This window comes from Balaenoptera acutorostrata, chromosome 4 (genome assembly GCF_949987535.1).
Source record: "Balaenoptera acutorostrata chromosome 4, mBalAcu1.1, whole genome shotgun sequence".
NCBI lineage: Eukaryota > Metazoa > Chordata > Mammalia > Artiodactyla > Balaenopteridae > Balaenoptera > Balaenoptera acutorostrata.
Window position 1 is genome coordinate 150,286,582 of NC_080067.1, and position 21,614 is coordinate 150,308,195.

Consider the following 21,614-nt stretch of genomic DNA (forward strand, 5'->3'; position numbering starts at 1 on the left):
CCGTCAGAGGGCAGGGCCCCTGACAGGACCTGGACGCCGCCCTGGCCTGGGCACTGCCTTCCGCACACGTTGTAGAGGAGCAGACAGGCTCCTGCTCTGCAGTTCAAGGTCATCAGAAACAAAACTCACCTGAGCCCAGATGATAGGAAAGGAGAGCGGGGCGCGCAGAGGGCACCTGTGACTAGAGGTGGGGCCCCAGACGGCCCGCCTGGCCCCGCAGCGGGAGGGAAGTGCTGGCTCGGAGCAGAGCCCATGGCTGCGCCTTGGACCCTTCCAGACTCGGCCACCATGTGTCAGGCCGTGGCCTGGGACAAATGACAGGCACGTGCAAATGAAACAGCCGTTCCCCAGAGCCGTCTCCCTCGGGGTCAGGCGGTCCTGCTAAGGGTCTGAGCCTGACACAGGGGTGCTGGCCCTGGAGGCAGCGGTCAGTGCACCACGGGGATGGGTCAGCAAATCAGCGGGGCTGCGGCCGTGAGAGCAGAGGACGCCCCCTCTGCACCCCACCCCGTGCTCAGGCCCGGCCCCCAACCTCGCCAGGGCGGCCCCTTCCCCCGTGCCCCGTCCAGGGACTCACAGCGGCCAGAGGGCAACCAGTGTGGCACTGAGGGGAGAGTGTTGGGGGAGCGGGGGGCGTCACAAGCGGGGCCGGATGAAGCGGAAGACAGGAGCTCATTTTCTCCATTAAGTCAAGGGAATTTAGGAAACAAGAGGTCTCTCCGAACCAGTTCAGAGGAAAGACACCGAGCTCAAAGAAGAGAGGAGGAGAAAGCAGCTCAAAGTGAGAGCGTGAAACACGGAAGGAAAGGTCGGTGATTAGAGGGACCAGAGCAGCGCAGGGGGGGCAAGGCCGAGAGGACAGAGGATTTGCATCCAGGACACAGGGAATTCTTACCACCACGGGAAAGTGGAGCGGCTGTGCAAGCAAGGAACTGGGCCCCTGAAACCATTCCACACTCGCTGCCCCGCCCCAGCGCTCAACATGGTACGGAGTTCGGGGCCATCAAGCCGGGGCACAGCCGGGGACGCGGACGTCCTCCGGGAGAGGGCCATCCTCATGTGCCCGGAGGCTCCCACGGGGTGGGGACATGCCCGAGGGTGCGGGGACCAAGGGCAGGCTGGACGGCGCTGGGCGGCCCGGCCGCCTGCAGAGCTGGACTCCGGTCCGAGGCTCCTGCCAGCCCGGGGGGGGACAGCTAGACCGAGGGGTGTGGCGGCCGGAGCAGTGTCTGGGAGGACGGGCGTGCGAGGCCCTCTGGGGGATGTGGTGAGGGAGGGACGGCAGCTGCTCTGTGATGGGAGGGCAGGGCACTGTTGTCATTTACGCCACTGAAAGCGAGAAGCGGCCTGGGAGGAGAGAGCATCGTTCCTGGGAAAGCACGTGTGTGTAAACTAAGAAGCTCACAGCTTGGAGCTCTCATGTACTCCAAGGTCAAGGGCGGCGGTCACCCCGAGGCTGCTGTGTGTCGGGGACGGGGTCCCAGAGAGATGCCAGGGAGGAGTCTGGCATCTCGGGGTGGAGGGGTGTCCATGTTCTGGGGGACGGACCCTGACCCCAGCCTCGGGCTGCCCAGGCCGGGGGTCAGATTCCACTTGCTGTGGGGTTGTGCCTGGCTGGGGTCCCTGGGGAGCACGGGGCTCTAAGTAAACACTGTGCACCCTAAATTCACCCACAAACTGAGAGACACAGGGCACGTGGGCCCTCCACCAGGCAGGCCGCTCGGCTTCCAGGACATGCCTCAGCCCGGCCAAGCCCCAGGCACCAGCAACTGCGGGGACCCGAACTCGGCTAATCCCAGGGCGAGCCTCTCCCCCCATTGCTTAACTGAAACGGCCTCTTCCTGGTCCCCCCCCCCGCCCCCCAGTACCCATGCAGGCCCGAGTGGCCTGTGGCCTGGCAGGTACTCATCCGCACGGGCTCTCTCCACCTGTGCCTGGTCCACACACCCGCACACCTGCCGAGGGTTCTCCAGGTTAACAGAGACAGTGCGTTCGTGCCTGCCTGGGAAAGTCCCGCTGGAGGCAGGAATGAGTGAGTGACCGAGTTCACAAAGGTCAGCGCCACCTCAGGACATCCAGATGCCTAAGTGATAGAGTCCAGCAAGTTAACCGATGGGACACGTACACTGGCACCTGCTGGATTCATGCTGACAGGCTGGACAGACGGACAGACAGTGGCCGAGCCATAGATGCATGGCCACAGAAGCCTGACCTACAACCTCGGCAGCGACCAGCCCGGAAGCCAGCCCACAGCCTCTGCAGCCGCTGCCTGGAACGGCCAGAGTGTGGCCAGTGACCACCAGATTCCCTAACTCTTGTCCCCACGTCCAGTTCAGGACCCCACGGAGAAAACCAGATCTGCTCCCTAACCAGGCACACGGGGCGCAGCTGCTGGTGCACCCCCAGCTTCCCTCGCCGACAGCCTCCATCAGGCCGCACCCGGGCCTTCCTTTTTCCGCTCTAAGCTGTGCCTGCCTGAGCCCCTGCCAAACCCAGGTGACGCTGGTGGGCCCCTGCCAGAGCCAGCGGGATAAACAGCCGGGCTTGCCCTCATTTGTGTGGTCTTCGTCTGTTCCACAAAGGCTTCTTGAAATGCCAGTTTCCAAAATAAATAGTCGTTGCCCTCAGGTGCTTATAATTTAGCAGAGAGACTGTGGCGGCCACAGAGAGATGAACTCAAAGCTGGCTACCAGTAGGGCCCTGACCTAGACCTCAGCATCGTAAGATCTGGCCCACGACTGACTCGCTGCACCTCTCCGAGCCTCAGTTTCCTCATCTGTAAAGTGGGAGGGTGGCGACTGTCCGTGTCAGGGGCTCAGCTGAGCTGGAGAAAGAGCTGAGCCACCAGGTGTCGGAGGAGCCGATCACAGCAACAGGCCAAGCGGAAGGAGAGTGAAGACTTTAACCCTGTACTGCGACAGTGTCAGCAAGACCCCCCACCCCCCGGAAGGGCACCAACGGGCGTGCCAGGGAGCCCAGGACAAAAGCCACCTGCAGTCTGATGAGCCCTGGGGCCGGGGAGGGAGCGGGAGGAAGGGCCACGAGTGGGAAAGCACTGGGGCGTGGGCCAGAGTGGGGAAAGTGTCTTCACAGGAGGCCTGAACGGAGGCCGGGAGTGCAGATGTGCGTGTGAGTGTGGCCGTGGCCATGGCCGTGGCCGGTGGGGCCAGCTCCCCCCAGGACGGCAGTGCCCTGGCTGTGCCCCAAGTCTGGGGGGAGTGGGCAGCGTCCCTGTGAGGCCTGTGGTTGGCCTGCGAGATCTCTCAAAGCAGTTCTGGCCAGGAGCCAGGCTCCTCGTGCCCCGGAAAAGTCCCCTGGGGAGGCCCCCCGTGCTGGGGCCGCGAAGACCGAGGTTATTTGGTGGAGGGGCAACTGCCTTATGCTGGATGCACAGGTGTGAGTCACAGGCCTGCAGCCAGGTGGACACCCGGCCAGCTTCAGACGGTCTCTGAGATGGGCCCCTCCACTGCGGGTGGGGAGGGCGGGAAACAAGATGGCCAATAAGATCCTCTTTACTCTGGGGATTTTGTTGAGTTCACTGGGTGCCCAGGGACCAGGAGCAATTCATTCCCAAGAATTTAGGTGAGGCTACTATTAGGTCTGCCCTGCGGGATAGTGGGACCGATGACACTGCCATAGTCACAGAACAGTCCAGTTTGGGCCCAAGAAGAGGCAGATGGACCAGTGATGGGGAGGTCCGAGAGCTCAGAGACCCACGCAAGCAGGGATGACAGACACATGGTCTGGGCTCCACGCAGATCCGTGGAGGGTGGACCGATCAGTGGGTGGTGGTGGGAAAGCTGGGCTTCGGTGGGGAGATAAGCCAGGCCCGATTTCTCCCTGAACAGGACACAGGTCATCAACTCCAGGTGGGGTGGAAAGTGAGACTTCCATGTCAGAGGGAGAAGTTGGGGGCTCTCTTTGTGACCTGGGGTTAAGGAAGATTTCTCAACACTAGACACAAACCATCAGAAAGACGCTGGTCCATCTGCTTACATCAAAACAAGGATTTCCGCTCAATAAAGGACACCATGGGCCATGCTCTTGTCACAGGACAGAGCAGGAAAGGGGTTTGCCGTTCTTAAAACTGACAAGGGGTGAACACACAGAAGGAACAAAGCACCCAGGACACCAGCAAGGAAAACATAAGAACAATCCTTACCCCAAAGGCAGGCAACCTAAGAGAGAAACAACTCAAATATGATGAAAGCTAAGTCAATACGGTCAATGCAAATTAAACAGTGACGAGGTATCACTTTTCTCCTATTACACTGGTTAAAAAAGGAAACAGGAAAAAATATAAAGATGGAGCACAGAAGCAACCTAAATGTCCACCGACAGGTGAATGGATAAAAAAGCTGTGGTACAAAAAATATACACAATGGAATACTCCTCATGGATATGGATATGAAAATCCTGAACAAAATATTAGCTAATCAAATCCAGCAACATGCCAGAAAGACAGTACATCACAACCAAGTGGGGTTTATCCAGCAACTCAAGACCGCTTCAGTATTCAAAAATCATTCAATGTGGGTACACAGCACCTCTCTGTACTAGCTTCCCAATTTCCTGTGAATCTATAACTATTTCAAAATAAAAAGTTTTAAAAAAATCAGTTACTGTAATTCACCATGTTAACAGACTTAGAAAACAATATGATCATCTCAACAGATGCATAAAAAGCATTTCATGAAACCCAACATCCATTCATGATAAAATCTCTCAGCAACAGAAGAGAACTTTTAGCCTGAGAAAGCTAATCTAGAAAAAACTACAGCTAACATGATCCTTAACAGTGAAAGACTGAAGGCGTTCCCCCTAAGTTCAGGCATGTGTTAGTTGACATACATGCACCTCCTTGCTCTCTCCACCGGAGGGCATGGGGGAAGTGACACCCAGCGGCAGTGAGCACACCTAGCTCCAGGCCTTGGTTTCTAAATGCCACCATCCACTACAAGGGACCTGGGCTCCTTGGAGAAGTGCTTGATTCCAGGGATGCTGGAAGGGTCCAAGAGCCGAATGAAAGAGCTCCAGTGGTCAAAATGTCACAGATGGGTCATTGTCCCAAAGCTGGAGCAATTCGAACAAGAAAATAATGATAATATTGTAGTAGAACTCAAAAAAATTAACATTCTTTAGTCCATAACAGGACAAATAAACATATTGGGGCGGGGGGAACAACTCTTCCTTAGAGAAGAATTTTAATTAATAATTGGAGAAGGGCCGTAGAAGTAGAAAATCCCATTAGCACACCATAGTCATCATGCTGTAGGCATATCCCCAGAGGGGTGCTGAAACCACAGGGCAAATGTTTCAGTAGAAGGAGGATATCTGCAAAGTCTCAAAGAATCTCCCCCAGATATTTATTAATTACAAAGGGAGAAATAGTCACATCTTCAGTGATTAGACATAACAACATCAAGTAACCCCTGCTTCGCTGGACACATTACTTCTGTGGATTCTTCCCCTAAATGTAACAGTCCAAGTTGAATCATAAGAAAATGTCAGACAAACCCAACTTGAGGGACAGCCCACAACACACCTGATTGCTGCTCTTCAAAAGTGTCATAGTCACAAAGGACAACGAAACTGTGAGCAATTGTCCCAGACTAGAGCCAACTAAGGAGATCTGATGAATGCACCGTGGGGCCCTGGAACAGAGGGAGGACACTCCTGGGAAACTGGTGAATCCGAAAAGTCTGTCCTTAGTGAATAGTAATGTCCCAATGCTGGTTTCTAAGACTTGGTAATTGATCTACAGTTCTGTGCGACATTAGCAATAGAGAAACCTGGGAGAGGGGCATACATGAATTCTCTGTACTCCTTTTATGATTATTCCATAAAATAAACTAAAAAAAAATCAACCCATGAGCTCAAACCACGCCTGGATCGGCAGAAATTGTGGGTGTGCTCCAAACCTGTCAGGCCACCTGCTGCCTGCACCCCGCCCTTCACTACTGTCCCTGAGAAAGAAGAAAGAACACCTGCTCGGCTTTTCCTTCCATCCCAGACTCTGGGCATGTGTCAGCCTCAGAGCAGGGACAGCGCTTATGTGGGGCTGAATTGCGTCGCAACAGGATGCTGCAGCCTCAGCCGCCAGCACCTGTGAATCTGACCTTATTTGGAAATAGGGTCTTTGCAGATATAATCAAGATAAAATGAGGTCTTTGGGGTGGCCCCTAATCCAACCTGATTGGCGTCCCTATGAAAGGGGGAAATTTGGACGCAGACAAGCACACATGGAAAAAGCCCTGTGAAGGCGAAGGCAGAGATCAGGGTGATGCTTCTACAAGCCAAGAAACCCCAAAAATTGCCAGAAAAGCCCCAGAAGCTAGGAGACAGCCTGGGGCAGACTCTCCCCGACAGCCTTGGAAGGAACCAGCCCTTCCAGCACCCTGGCCTCAGACGTCCGATGTCCAGACTCTGAGATCCATTTCTGTGTGTGAGCCGACCCATCTGCTGTGCTCTTACTGCTGCCTTGGACGCTGATGCAGGGCTGCCTACAGAGCATGACTCACGTTATCTTTATTTAGAACCCCGTACACCGCCTCTCGTACCTTCCAACCACGGAGGCACATGACCTCGTTCAGCCAGCCGGGCGACCCCAGCAGCGCTCACCCTGACCAGGGGCCAGGACCCCGTGCCCACAGACACCGGCCCCGACTCGCGACACCGCCTAAAACGACAAGGTGACTTACACTCCACCCTGGGGTTTCCTTCTAGGACAAAAATGAGTAAAGACGTCCCAAGCCAATTTCAAGAGCTTTGTGAGCTGAGCAACGACTCCTGGAACAACAACAGCTGCCGCTCTTTCTGTGGACCTGCTCTCGGCAGCAAGCAGGAAGGGAGGGTGTGGGGCCTCCCCAGGACAACACGCACACCCGGGAGGGGGGGAAGCCGACAGCCGAGCACATCACACACACGCTCACACTCCTCACACCCTCCTCCAGCCCCACTGACCCCGCCACGGCCGCGTCCACCCCATCTGTCTGCTCCAGCGCCCTGAGCTACGGCAGCGGCCCTGCCTGCCCGGTCCCTGCACCGGCTCCTGCTGGCAGGTGAACGACTGCCCAGAGAGCTGCTGCGAGCCCCCGTGCTGCACCCCCAGCTGCTGCGCCCCGGCCCCCTGCCTGACCCTCGTCTGCACCCCCGTGAGCTGTGTGTCCAGCCCCTGCTGCCCACCAGCCTGCACCAGCTCCTGCATGGCCTCGTGCTGCCAGCAGTCTAGCTGCCAGCCCTCCTGCTGCACCTGCTCCCCTGCCAGCAGGCCTGCTGTGTGCCCGTCTGCTGCAAGCCCGTCTGTTGCACACCTGTCTGCTGCACACCTGTCTGCTGCACACCTGTCTGCTGCACACCTGTCTGCTGCAAGCCTGTCTGTTGCACACGTGTCTGCTGCAAGCCCATCTGTTACACACCTGTGTGCTGCAAGCCCGTGTGCTGTGAGGCCACCCCCTGCTCAGCCCCCTCATGCTGCCAGCCCACCCCCTGCCCCTCGTCCTGCTGCAGACCCTCCTCCTCCGTGTCCCTCCTCTGCCGCCCCGCCTGCTGTGCCCACCTCCTCCTGCCAGCCCAGCTGCTGCCGCCCGGCCTCCTCCGTGTCCCTGCTCTGCCGCCCAGTGTGCTCCCGCCCCAGCTGCTGCGTCCCCAACTCGGGCACGTCCTGCTGCTGACCGGCTGGATCGTCTGCCCCCCACAAGCTGCTGTCTCTCGGGAGCCCCTGGAGCCCCTCTGCTGGCGCCGGGACCTCCCCTCTCCCCGTCGGTTGACACTCAGTGGCTGCCCAGAGGGGACCCCCAGAGGGGGTCCTCCTCAAAGACATAGTCTCGAATCCGAGTTCAAGCAGCTGAGAGACCACAGGACCTGAGCGCGGGTGCCGTCTGCACGCCCTGTGTCCCTTCCTACCCCAGGGCCCACCCCCCCCAAAGCCGGCAAGGGGGACGGGCGTGGGGGCGGAAGGCTCGGACCCTGAGCGGGCCCTGGGCTCCTCCCATGCCCACCCCGCTGCCTGTGCAGGTTAAAGGTACGTGCGGAGCAGCAGAAACTCTGCTGGGTCGGGATCTGAGAGTCCAGGACGAGCACTGTTGGAGGGAGGTGCCCACCCAGAGGAGGGCTGCCTGCATGCTGGTCTGCGCACGAGCGCCTGTGGGCCCCGAGGGCGGTGCAGGGTCGGTTCAGACATCGCTTGTTCTACCCAAGATTTCAAGGCCTGAGTGAGGAGGCACAGAGCAAAAATGACACCTTCTGAATAAACCCTCAGGACAGTAGGAGGATGAGCCTGCAGTCTCAGTGGACCACCAGCACTAGAGTCAAGTGGGCAGCAGTCAGACTGACCAGGTCAGCAACGGATGCCCTACTTATCACCCCATCAATAACAGACTGATGAGGCCCCTAGGAGCAGGAGAACAGTGGAGGCCAGGCAGGAGGGACCAGGAATTGAAGGCACCTCCCAGGGGGCCCCGCCCCCACCCCAGCTTAGCTATATGCAGGGAAGTGGGGACAGAGCAAAACCCAAAGAGGACCTTTAAACAGGAAGTGGTTAGATCATAAATCTGCCTCAACTCTTAAATACCTTGCCGAGTTTATTCAAGACTTGTACTCTTTACTTATTCATATTTAAGAAAAATACGACAATCTCCATAGATAAACAGAGGCACCGCATCCTCGGCTCGTGGCCTAGCGTCTGGCTTCCCTCTTCCCGCGGCCTCCCCTTCTGTGGCCGAGTCTCCCCGGCCCCTCTCCCAAGTCCCACTCGGATGACTCAGGACCATCCCCGATCACGATTACTTTACTCCCGTCGGCAAAATCGCTTTGCCGTGTGAGGGGACGCGTCACGGTCCTGGGGGCGGGCCGTGGGCATCTCTGGGGGACCATGGAAGTTCCCCACGAGGCTCTTTCCCCCCCATCGGGAGGCGGAGGAGCCCTGCTTGCCAGTGGAGCATCTCGTTTCCATTTAGACTCAGTTGCGGAGCAGAAGACCTTTTCACCTAAACGGGGTCAGTTCAGGAAGTTAGTGACTTGCCCTCAATCCACGCAGAGCCGGGTGAGGACTGACCTTGTAAGTTCGGGGGACAGAGTGGGGTCCCTCGGGCTGAGCACTGGGAGCTCGCCCCTCGGCCGAGAGCCGCCTTCCCATGCTCGGTCACCCAGGGCAGGGCAGGAGGGCTGGCAGCACCCAGAGGGTTGGCAGGAGGGGGCCACACACACAATGGGCTTGCAGCTCACGGGCACACACACAGCAGTCTTGTGTCTCAGAGGCACACGGCAAGAAGGCTGGCAGAAGCTGGGCACACAGGAGGCCGGCTGGCAGCCCTCAGAGCAGCTGGCGTGGCACACGGCGGCATGGGGCTGGGTGCGGTCAGGGCAGAGGACAGGGCTGGTCCGGAGGCTCCTTCCCCGGGGCCGCCTCCATACCCGGGCTGTGGCGTCCTGGCCACGAGGCACCCGGGTGTCTTCCTCGTGGCGGCCTGTTGTCTTTCCTCCTCGTCCCCTCCTCGGGTCTCCTCCTGGAGTTTCCGGTTGCAGTGACTCAGTTCAGGAAGCTCCTTCTCAGCTGGAGGCTGACGGTGACCCAGCGGCCCTGTGACTTCTGGAATCGGAGCCTGGGTTGGATGGGGAAGGGCCGTCAGGTGGGAACGGGGGCCCCACTTCATGATTTTCAAGGCCCTCCCCAGTTTTACACACCCTGTGCTTTGTCCACAGAAGCAGAGTCACACTCACCACACCAGTGTCCCCCATTTCAATTTGGAAACTCAGTGATCCAGAAGGTTCTCCCTCAGGGTCGGGCTCCTCACTGGGGGCTGTGGCCACGTTATGGCCATAATCATAACGGCGGGTGATGATTCCAGCTTTGTGCCAGGGCTGAGCTAAGCATTTTACGTGGACTCTCTCGTAACTGATCAATTACCAATCCTGCCACCATTCAAGGGGCAGGGGATACCCCATTTGCACAGATGTTCAATCAGGAAGATCTGGAAGGATCCCAGGATGTGTGCACGTTCTCACCACTGTGAATGGAGAAGCAGGCATTGAGGCTGCTCGGCCTCACTCTGGAATCCATGGTCTTTCCATTGTGCCTAACGGTGCTGGGAACTTAGTGGTGGTCAGAGATTCTTGGATCTGTAAGTTGTAATTTTTCTAATCAAATTTGGGGATTTTGTCCATTACTTCTTTGAAATATTCTTAGGCTTCAATGTCATTCTCTTCTCCCTTTGGGTTGAAATTCCTTGCATGTTAGCCCTTCTGATATGGTCTCATAGGCCCTCTTCATTTTTCTTAACTCTTTGTCCCTCTTCTTCAGATTGGATACTTTCTACTGATGTGTCTTCAATTTCACCGACTCATTCTTCTTCCATCAGCCCAGGGTTGTGCTGCCTGGTCCTCGGCTTCCATGGTCTGAATCTGTCCCCCCTGGGCTTCCCTGGTGGTGTAGTGGTTAAGAATCTGCCTGCCAATGCAGGGGACATGGGTTCGAGCCCTGGTCCGGGAAGATCCCACATGCCGTGGAGCAACTAAGCCCGTGCGCCACAACTACTGAGCCTGCGCTCTAGAGCCCATGAGCCACAACTACTGGAGCCCGCACGCCTAGAGCCCAAGCTCCGCAACAAGAGAAGCCACTGCAATGAGAAGCCTGCGCACCACAACAAAGAGTAGCTCCCGCTCGCCACAATTAGAGAAAGCCCGTGTGCAGCAATGAAGACCCAACGCAGTCAAAAATAATAAATAAATAAATAAATAAATTTATGAATCTGTCCTCCTGCACCCGTTCCCTAGCACCCCATGCTGCTCCTGGAACACGCCGGTTTCTGCAGCAGGGTCCTCACACCCCCCTGCCTGCCTCTGCCTGGAGCCCCGCCCCCGACCCTTCACTGCACCCAGTGCCGGCTCAGCATCACCTCCTCCCCGAGGCCCCCAGACCACCCAGCAGCACCCACGTCTCTATCAGCTGAACCTGCTTTCCTTTCCAGGCCTCAGCACCCCCCGGAATGATTCCATGCATTCATTTTCCATTTATTCATTGCCCTGGAAGGCTCATGAGGCCGGACATCTCTGTTGCCAGCCCACAGTACAATCTGTTGCATGAACAAATCAGTTCTTGTATGATTACGATAAGGCAGAGCTGGCAAACTTTCTGTAAAGGGCAGAGAGTAAGTATCTCAGGCTTTGCAGCCACATGGTCTCGCTCACAATGACTCAGCGCTGTCAGGGAAAAGCAGCCCTGCTTTTACAGGGCTATTTACACACTAAATGCACGGGCGTGTCTGTGCCCCAGAGAACTTCATTCACACACAAGCAGCAGGACAGACTTGTCTCACAGACGGCAGTTTGCAGACTCCTGCTTCAATGTTTTCCTGTGCGAAATAAAAACTCAAAATACATGACGGCCTCAAAGTCTTCATTGACGGCATGAGATAAAAAGGAGTAAAAGGGTACAGCACTCTGAGTGGATCCTGGGGTGCTCTGTGCACAGCGATGGCCTGTAGACACACCACGAACCCCACGGGAAGGCAAACCAGAGCATCCTGTTTGCAGAAGGAGGAACTGGCCTCAAAGCCAAACTAATTTATGGTGGAGAGCAGCACAGGAGAGCGTGTCCCAGGATAACAAGATGCTGGGGAAGCACGATGGCCGCAGCCACGAGGAAGTCAACAGCTGTGCTTCTGTGTCGCTGGGACGCCCACGGCCCGGGTATAAAGGCCCCCGGGGAGGCAGCCTGCAGACATCACCACCCTTCTCCCGACACCAGCGCAGCCCCACACCACCGTGTGCCACACCAGCTGCCCCTCGGGCTGCCAGGCTGCCTGCCGCGTGCCCAGCTCCTGCCAGCCGTCCTGCTGCACGTCCAGCCCCTGCCAGGCGACCGGCATGCCCGTGAGCTGCAAGCCAGTTGTATACGTGCCCGTGAGCCGCAAGCCAGGTGTATACGTGCCCGTGAGCCGCAAGCCAGGTGTATACGTGCCCGTGAGCCGCAAGCCAGTTGTATACGTGCCCGTGAGCCGCAAGCCGGGTGTATACGTGCCCATGAGCCGCAAGCCAGTTGTATACGTGCCCGTGAGCCGCAAGCCAGTTGTATACGTGCCCGTGAGCCGCAAGCCAGGTGTATACGTGCCCGTGAGCCGCAAGCCAGTTGTATACGTGCCCGTGAGCCGCAAGCCAGTTGTATACGTGCCCGTGAGCTGCAAGCCGGGTGTATACGTGCCCGTGAGCTGCAAGCCTGCCGTGTGCCTGCCCGCGAGCTACAAGCCTGTGCGCGCGGCCTCCTCCTGCCACTCCTCCGTGTGCTGCCAGCCCTCCCGCCCCGCCCTGCTCTGCAGACCCCCCCCCATAGCACCCCTTCTGGCTTCTTATCACGCGCCTCCTCCCAGCGGCTCCCACTGCAGACGGGGTCACACCTGCACCCCTCCCGGCACGAGTCCTCGGTGGGCCTCCAGGTTCTGCACGTGGCAGGCGACAAGCATGCTCAGCCAACCCTCTGAACTCGGGCGAGGAGGTGGCAGGATGATCTGGACCCGTCCGTGAGCTGGCTCATCCCCCCTGGGAAGCCCTGGTCCCCAGGGTCCTCCTCTGTCTCCAGCAGGAAACCACGCCCCACGTGAGCCACATAAATCATGCTTTCTCAATGCAGCCTGTCCCCCTCTTTTAGCTTCATATATTTTTGAAGTTTCCTTCCTGAAAGTATATACAAATCACAAGCACGGAAGACCCTCCTCAAAGAGCCCCCTTCCCGATGGCTCAGCTGAAGGTGGAGGGTCCTTGGTGGGTGGAGGGTGGGGAAGGTGTGTCCTCACGTCCACCACTCGAGACTCACATTGTGGATGGGGAAGGACTTCCCCTCCCTCCGAGTGGGGCACAGGAAACAGGCCTGGGTCCAGGGTCCCACCTGGTGCCTAAAGGATGTCTATACAGAGAGGGCTGGAAACACTCACACAAACCCACCACACACACAAAGGGGGGTCCGGCCATCCCAGGGAGAAGAGGCAGAAGCCTGAGAAAGCCTCACGCCCAAGCCCCAGGCACACAGGGCCTGCCAAGGCTGACCCTGGGCCGGGACCAGAGACGCCCCCCCCCCGCCCCCTGGCTCCAGCCCGGCCAGCACAGATGCCTGAGCAGCGTCGTTCCCCACCAGGGAAAGGCAGACGCGTGTAGAGGTCCCTTCTGTGTGGAGAACAGCTGAAAGGTAGGACAGAGCAAATACACTGTGTCCCCCAGCCCTCATCCTAAGCACAAGGTACTGATGGCTCCCCACAAGGAATCTGAAGTTGCTGGTACCTTGAAGGTCCTCAAAGAACACCAAAACCCAAACCAACATCAACATCTGAGCAGGTTGATTCAAACTTCCCCACATACTGATGACCTGACACCTATTCCCAGGAGGAAACACCATTTATGTCCATTTAAATTAACACATGATATCTGAGATTAACAAAACTTAGAAGACATTCAAAAAAGCAGCAAAAAAAAATCAATCCATCGTCAAGAGACAAAGCAATCAACACAACTAGACTCAAAATGACCCAAATGTTGCAGCTGTCAGACTGAAACTTGAAAATAACTGTGACTAATATGTTAAAGGGTTTAGGGTAAAACATGGACCACACATATGAACAGATGGGGGAATGCCACAGAGAGATGGAAACTACAGGAAATAGTCAAACAGAAAGTGTAGAAATCAAAATACAATATCAAAGATGAATGCCTTCAGTGAGCTCTTCAGTAGACCTGACACAGCCAAGTGTGGAATCATTGAATTCGAAGATGGGGAAATAGAAATTACTGTATTCAAACACAAAGAGAAAGATGGTGGGGGGGTGGGGACAAGAACAGAACATCAAAGACTCTAGGACAATATCAAATTATCACTGATGCATGTAATTAGAGTCCCAGAAAGAGAAGAGAGAGAAAAAAGGCATAGAAATTACCCCTTCATAGAAGAAATATTTGAAGAAATGATAGCAGAGAAATTTTCTGAAAATGATGAAAGACATCATAAGACCATAAATCTAAAAATACCAGAGCACCTCAAGTGAGATAAATATTTTCCCCCTACCAAAAAAAAAATGACCTGAACACATCATATTAAAATGGTGGCTGTCAAAAACCAAACATAAAGAGGAAATCTTGAAAGCACCCATATGAAAAAGACATGCCATGCACAGAAAAGCAAAAATAAGAATTACCTCAGAGTTCTAATTAGAAATTATGCAATCCAAAAGACAATGGAATGACATCTATAAAATACTAAAAGAAAAATCTGTCAGCCCTGTGAAGCTGAAAGTAGCTTTCAAAAATGAAAGTGAAATAAACACTCTCTCAGATAAACAAAAAATGAGAGAGATTAACAGAAGACATACACTACAAGAAATATTAAGAAAATGTCTTCAAGCCAAGGAGTGTGATAGCATCGAGAAACCTGGATCTACACAAGGAAAAGAACGGCTCTAGAGACGATTTTAAAAGAGAAGATAAATATAAGAGGCATTACAAGATAATTGAGTGTCTTAACCTACATGAAAGTAAAATATGACAATAACACAAAGCATATGAAAGGGACATGGACGTGCCCTGCTGTGGAGTCCTGACAGTATAGATGAGGTGGCATAATATTATCTGGAGGTAGATTGTGTTATATTAAAGGTGTATAGTATAAACTCTAGGTCAATCAGCTTCCAAAAGATGTATAGGTAATGAGCTAAAAGTAGAGATGAAATGGAATAATTAAAAATATTAAACATAAAAAGAAGGAAAAGAAGAAAAAGAACAGATGGGACAAATAGAACATAACTAGCAAGATGTTATTTTACATATATCAAAATATATTTAAATATATCAACAATTACATTAAATGTAAAATGTCTAAACATCAAAATCAAGACAGAGATTTTCAAATTGGATAAAAAAGCAAGACCCAACTATAAGCTATCTATCAGAAATCCCACTTTATGTGTAAAAACATAGATAGGTTAAAAGTAAACAGATGGAAAAATATACCACACAAACACTAATCAAAGTTGGAATGGCTATATTAATATCAAAAAAAGTATATTTCAGAGCAAGACATATTACCAGGGATAAAGAGAGATATTACATAATAAAAAAAGGGGTTGATTCACCAAGAAAACTTAACAATCCTAAATGTGTAAGCAATTAACAAGTTTCAAAACACATGAGACAAAAAAATGATATAGAACCAAAGGGAGAAACAGACAAATCCACAATTATTACTTGACTTCAGCTTCTTAGTAATCAATAAAACAAGTAGACAGAAAATTCGTAAGGATGTAAAAGCCTGACAGTACTATCAACCAACTTGAGTGAATTGATATTTACAGAACACTCCAACCGACAATAACAGAATACATTCTTTTCAAGTGCACATAAAATATACACCAAAAAATAACATATTCTGCACCATAAAATAAACTTGAACAAATTTAAAGAAACTGAAAAATACATATATTCCCTGACCACAATGAAACTAAATTAGACATTAATAACAAAAGGACAGAGGGAAACCCACACACACATACATACACACACATATTTAAAAATTAACCAACCCACTTCTAAATAATCCATGGTTCAAAGGAGAAGTCACAAGAGAATTAGAAAATATTTTTAATTGAATACAAATGAGAAGACAATATGTCAAAAGAGGTGGGATAAATGTTTATATTCACAAAGAAGAAAATTCTGCAATCAATCATCTAAGTTTTCACCTTAAACTAGAAAAGAAAAGCAAATTAAACTCAAAATTAACAAAAGCGGGCTTCCCTGGTGGCGCAGTGATTAAGAATCTGCCTGCCAATGCAGGGGACACGGGTTCAAACCCTGGTCCGGGAAGATCCCACATGCCGCGGAGCAACTAAGCCCGTGCGCCACAACTACTGAGCCTGCGCTCTAGAGCCCACGAGCCACAACTACTGAAGCCCGAGTGCCTAGAGCCCCTGCCCCGCAACAAGAGAAGCCACCGCAATGAGAAGCCCGCACACCTCAACGAAGACTAGCCCCGGCTCGTCACAACTGGAGAAAGCCCACGCACAGCAACGAAGACCCAATGCAGCCAAAAATAAATAAATAAAATTAAAAAAAAAATTTAACAAAAGCAAGGAAATAATTTAAAATACCAGAAAAAACAATGAAATAGAAAATAGAAAAACAATAGAAAAAGACACCAAGTAACGAAAAACTGCTCCTTTGAGAAGAGCAATAAAATTGCTAAACCTGGGCTTCCCTGGTGGCGCAGTGGTTGAGAATCTGCCTGCTAATGCAGGAGACACGGGTTCGAGCCCTGGTCTGGGAAGATCCCACATGCCACGGAGCAGCTGGGCCCGTGAGCCACAGCTGCTGAGCCTGCGCGTCTGGAGCCTGTGCCCCGCAACGGGAGGGGCCGCGATAGTGAAAGGCCCGCGCACCGCGATGAAGAGCGGTCCCCGCACCGCGATGAAGAGTGGCCCCCACTTGCCGCAACTAGAGAAAGCCCTCGCACGAACCGAAGACCCAGCACAGCCAAAAAATAAATAAATAAATAAATAAAATAATAATGATAAGTTTAAAAAAAAAAAAAAAAAATTGCTAAACCTCGGGCTTCCCTGGTGGCGCAGTGGTTGAGAATCTGCCTGCCAATGCAGGGGACACGGGTTCGGGCCCTGGTCTGGGAGGATCCCACGTGCCGCGGAGCAACTGGGCCCATGAGCCACAGCTGCTGAGCCTGAGCGTCTGGAGCCTCTGCTCCGCAGCAGGAGAGGCCACGATGGTGAGAGGCCCGCGCACCGCGATGAAGAGTGGCCCCCGCTCGCCACAACTAGAGAAAGCCCTCACACAGAAACGAAGACCCGACACAGCCAAAAATAAACATAATAAATAAATAATAAATTTAAAAAATTAAAAAAAAATTGCTAAACCTCTAGCTTAATCAGGAAAATAAAAAAGAAAGAAAAGATAAAATACAATATTAGGAATAACAGGATTATTGCAGATCTTACAGTCATCAAAAAGATTATATCTTACATTATTACAGATCTTATAGTCATTAAAAAGATTATAAGGGAATGAGATCAACAACTTAATACCAATAAATTTGAAAACTTAGGTGCAGTGGTCAAATTCCTTAAAAGACTTAATCATAAAAGCTCATTCAACAAGAGATAGATAAGCTAAATAGTCCCATATCTATCAAAGAAATTTAATTTGCGGTTAAAAATCTTACAACATAGAAAACACCAAGACCAAATGGCTTCACTGGCAAAGTCTACCAAACATTTAAGGAAGGAATACTGCCAACTGTCCGTGAACTATTCCAGAAGATAGAAGGAAAGTACTCTTTCCAACTGATTTTATAAGGCCGGCATAATCTTGATGTCAAAATTAGACAAACCATTACAAGAAAATGATGGAACAATACCTCTCATGAACAAAGATGCAACAATCCTCAACAAGATATTAGCAAATCAAATCAGGAAATATATAAGCGAGATAAAAGGGCATGATGGTGTGATTCCTTCATCCCAAGAAGACAGGCTGGTTCAGTGTTCAAAAACCAATTTATGTAACTCACCATATCAACAGACGTATCATCCCAATAGATTCAGGAAAGCATTTGAAAAACTCCAACATCTATTCAGGATAAAAACTCTCAGCAGACCAGGAATTAAAAGAAACTTCTTTTAAATAATGTCATTTGCAGCAACGTGAATGGACCTAGAGAGTATCAGACTAAGTGAAGTAAGTCAGAAAGAGAAAGACACACATCAAATGATATCACTTGCATGTGGAATCTAAAAAAAATGATATGAATGAACTTGTTATGAAACAGAAACAGACTCACAGACAGAAAACAAACTAATGGTTATCAAAGGGGAAAGGAAAGAGGGATAAATTAGGAATTTGGTATTAACAGATACAAAATACTATATATAAAATAGATAGGGGCTTCCCTGGTGGCGCAGTGGTTGAGAGTCTGCCTGCCAATGCAGGGGACACGGGTTCGAGCCCTGGCCTGGGAAGATCCCACATGCCACGGAGCAACTGGGCCCGTGAGCCACAACTACTGAGCCTGCGCGTCTGGAGCCCGTGCTCCACAACAAGAGAGGCCGCGACAGTGAGAGGCCCGCGCACCGCGATGAAGAGTGGCCCCTGCTCGCCACAACTAGAGAAAGCCCTCGCACAGAAACGAAGACCCAACACAGCCAAAAAAATAATAATAATAATAATGAATAAATAAATAAAAATTTTAAAAAATAAAATAGATTAACAACAGGGACCTACTGTATAGAACTGTATTACAATATCCTGTAAAAACCTAGAATGGAAAAGAATCTGAAAAAGTATGTGTGTGTGTGTGTGTGTGTGTGTATAACTGAGTCACTTTGCTGTACACCTGAAATATTGTAAATCAATAAAAAAATAAATTAAAAAAGGAACTTCCTTTAAAGGCCATCTACAAAAAAACTATAGCTAATATCAAACTTAATGATGAGAGACTTCGTGCTTTCTTCTTAAAATCAGGAAAAAAGCAAGGGTGTCCAGTTCTACTTCTTCCATTAATTATCACACTGGAGTTCCTAAATAGTGCATTAAGGGAATAAAAATAGGTAAAGTGCATACAGACCAGAAAGGAAAAAATAATACCATCTCTATTAACATATTACATTATTGTCTATCTAGAAAATCAAAAAAATTCTTTAATAAAGCTACTAGAACTAATAAGTGGGTTTAGCAAGGTCAAAGAATAAAGGTCAATATACAGATATCAATTTTATTTCTATATATTAGCAATGAATAATTGGAAATTTTAAAATAGTACCATTTACAGTAGCATAAAAAATACTGAATGCTTAAGGATGAATCTTGGGGAAAATGTGTAAAATTTGTATGTTGAGAAATATAAAACATTAGTGAGAGAAATCAAAGAAGACCTAAATCATATATCATGTTCGTGGATTGCCAGGTATGTCAACTTTTCCCAGATTGGTGTACAGTTGCAACACAATCCCAAAACTGCCTCCGAGATTTGATCTGGTCCTGGTGCACAGAGGCTGGGTTTCCGCATCAGCAGCGCCTCGCTCTGGCCTCACCACTACAGCACCCGACGCCTGTGCTTTGCACCTGGGGGTCTCCAAACGAGGCTCCGTCCTCCACAGGTGGGGGGGCACTGGGAGCAGGGTGGGCACCGGCTCCCCAGCGGGCACCCTCCCCGTGGGGCCCTTGCAGAGAAGCAGTGCCCGCTTCCACGCAGAGGAAGCCTGCGGCGCAGACGGCAACACTGTAGCCGGGAGAGCAGACGCGCGGGCAGCCGCCCCAGAGAGGCCCGCCCACGCCCGAGCCTTGTGCCCCATCACCTTTCCAGCCCCCAGGGCAACCGGCGAGATCAAACTGCGGCACGTCCCCCTTTGGCTCTGCTACTCGGCCTCACTCGGAGCCTCGCCTCTGTGCCAGGCGAGCACAGAGGTCATTGGTAACTTCTCTTCTGGAATGTTCCCGGCTGGAATCAGTGCAGGCCTGCCCGTGAACAGAGGGGACTGAGGTCCAGGCATCAGGGAGTAGCCGGGGCATCTCTGCATCACACGGGGTGTCCACTCCACCCATCGCTCGGTTTTTAACGTATTTGTTTATTTATTTATTTATTTATGGCTGTGTTGGGTCTTCGTTTCCGTGCGAGGGCTTTCTCTAGTTGCGGCAAGCAGGGGCCACTCTTCATCGCGGTGCGCAGGCCTCTCACTATCGTGGCCTCTCTTGTTGCGTGCGGAGCACAGGCTCCAGATGCGCAGGCTCAGTAGTTGTGGCTCACGGGCTCAGTTGCTCCGCGGCATGTGGGATCTTCCCAGACCAGGGCTCGAACCCATGCCCCCTGCATTGGCAGGCAGATTCTCAACCACTGCGCCACCAGGGAAGCCCCAATCGCTCGGTTTTTAAAGATGAGCATCTGGGGGTCTTCCCTGGCGGTCCAGTGGCTAAGACTCCCCGCTTCCACTGCAGGGGGCATGGGTTCGATCCCTGGTCAGGGAACTAAGATCCTGCATGCCGCATGGTGCGGCCCCCCAAAGTGATAATAATAAAATAAAATAAAAATAAAGACAAGCATCCATCCACGATTCTGCAAAGGCCCGACACAGCATTGCCGGGCCCCGGGGCCAGGCCTCCTCACACACCTCGGGGACCCCACCACCCCCTCTCTGCCCCTCGCTCCCAAGAGTCCACTGTCTTGGACGTGGGGATCCTTTGGAATCCACCTGTGCCAGTGTCACCCACCAGACGCCCTTGCCAGCTGCTGTCTGGCCTGGGACCAGGTGCCAGGTGAGTCTCAGGTGCCTTGCCTGTATCAACAGGGGTAAGGATTGCTTCCTTGGAGATTCAGAGGGAAGTTTTATGGAGATTGTGGGTGGAAAAGGCCATGCGGGGCCTGGCACGGGGCTGGCAGGGACACCCGGGGCTGAATTCCCTCGCTCTCAGTGGTGACCGGCTGGTCTGCCCTCGCCGGGGGCTGCAGGGCCTTGTGGGCGGGAGTCTGGGCGCATCACCCCAGTGTCCTCCCTCCTTCCCGAGACCAGGACCCCACACCAGCAGGCAGGACGCCCAAACGTCTCCACAGGAAGAGGCCCCAGTGGGGAGCTGGGCGGGGGGCTGAGCAGCGGTGCCCCACCCCCCGCAGGGCAGGCGCAGACACCCTGCGGCGTACGAGTGTCAGCCCCCAGGGACACCGGGGGGACGGGTGCACCAGGACGCTGAGTCCTCCGGGCAGTTTGTCACCCCCAGGCACCAGTAGAGCCCAGTGCCCGGCCCAGCACAAGCCCAGCCCACTGTTGGTGACAGCCCTCCCACCCCCGAGGCTACACTCCGTGTGGGGCTTCCTTGCTGGGCTGGACACCCAAAATGGGGACAGGAAAGTGAAAACAGCATCAACAGCACAAACAGTGGCCGTGCTGCCGGGACACACGGCCCGGGTAACAAAGGCTGCCGGGGAGGGACCCCCCAGACCAGCCCGGCCCCCCGGCCACCATGTGCCACGCCAGCTCCTCTGAGGGCTGCCAGCCGGTCTGCTGTGGTCCCCTGGGCCGCGCCCCCGTCTGCTGCCCTCCCCTGGTCGGTGGGAGTGACTGCGGCCACCCCGACCCCCCACGTGTCTCGGCTGTGCTGTCCCGTAGGCTGCACGGCCACCTCCTGCCAGCAGGCCTGAGACCCTCAGTCCGCGTGCTGCCCTGCGGGCTGCGGCCCAGCCTCCTCCCGCAGCCCGGCCTGCTGCGCGGCCTTGACCTGCCAGCCCATCGCGTGCGAGGCCTCCTCCTGCCCCGCCTGCAGCTGTATGCCTGCTCTCCTCTGCATCCCCGCCTGCTGCTGAAGCCGTGGCCACCAAAGCCGTGGGTCTCTGCTCACGGATAGCCGAGCTGTGCCACGAAGGTCTTGACCCTCCAGCTCTGCCCTTCGTGGGGGCAAGCTCTCCGGGTCCCACGCTGGTCTCCAGCTAATCACCAAGGACCTTGCCCAGCTCCTACGGGGTGACTGAACCAGGAACCAACTCCCACCGGCTGGTTAATAAATGGATCCATCTAGCCTCCTCTCCTTGGAAATCGTCACGAGCACACGTCCCAGGGTCCAGAGGGGAGACTTGTCATCTGGGA

At 53.1% G+C, this 21,614-nt stretch overlaps 2 protein-coding genes across 2 annotated transcripts in view; one reads left to right on the forward strand and one right to left on the reverse strand.

Moving 5' to 3' along the window:
* The window catches only part of TSPEAR (thrombospondin type laminin G domain and EAR repeats), an 83,363-nt gene that overhangs the window by 32,957 nt on the left and 28,792 nt on the right, over positions 1 to 21,614 (reverse strand). The window lies entirely within an intron of this gene.
* Positions 983 to 7,769, forward strand: LOC103009577 (keratin-associated protein 10-3-like). The gene is given in 8 exon segments (XM_057545632.1): positions 983 to 1,163; positions 1,866 to 1,901; positions 3,122 to 3,207; positions 6,838 to 7,015; positions 7,018 to 7,254; positions 7,257 to 7,375; positions 7,448 to 7,548; positions 7,550 to 7,769. Coding segments are annotated over 8 exon segments (1,158 nt in total).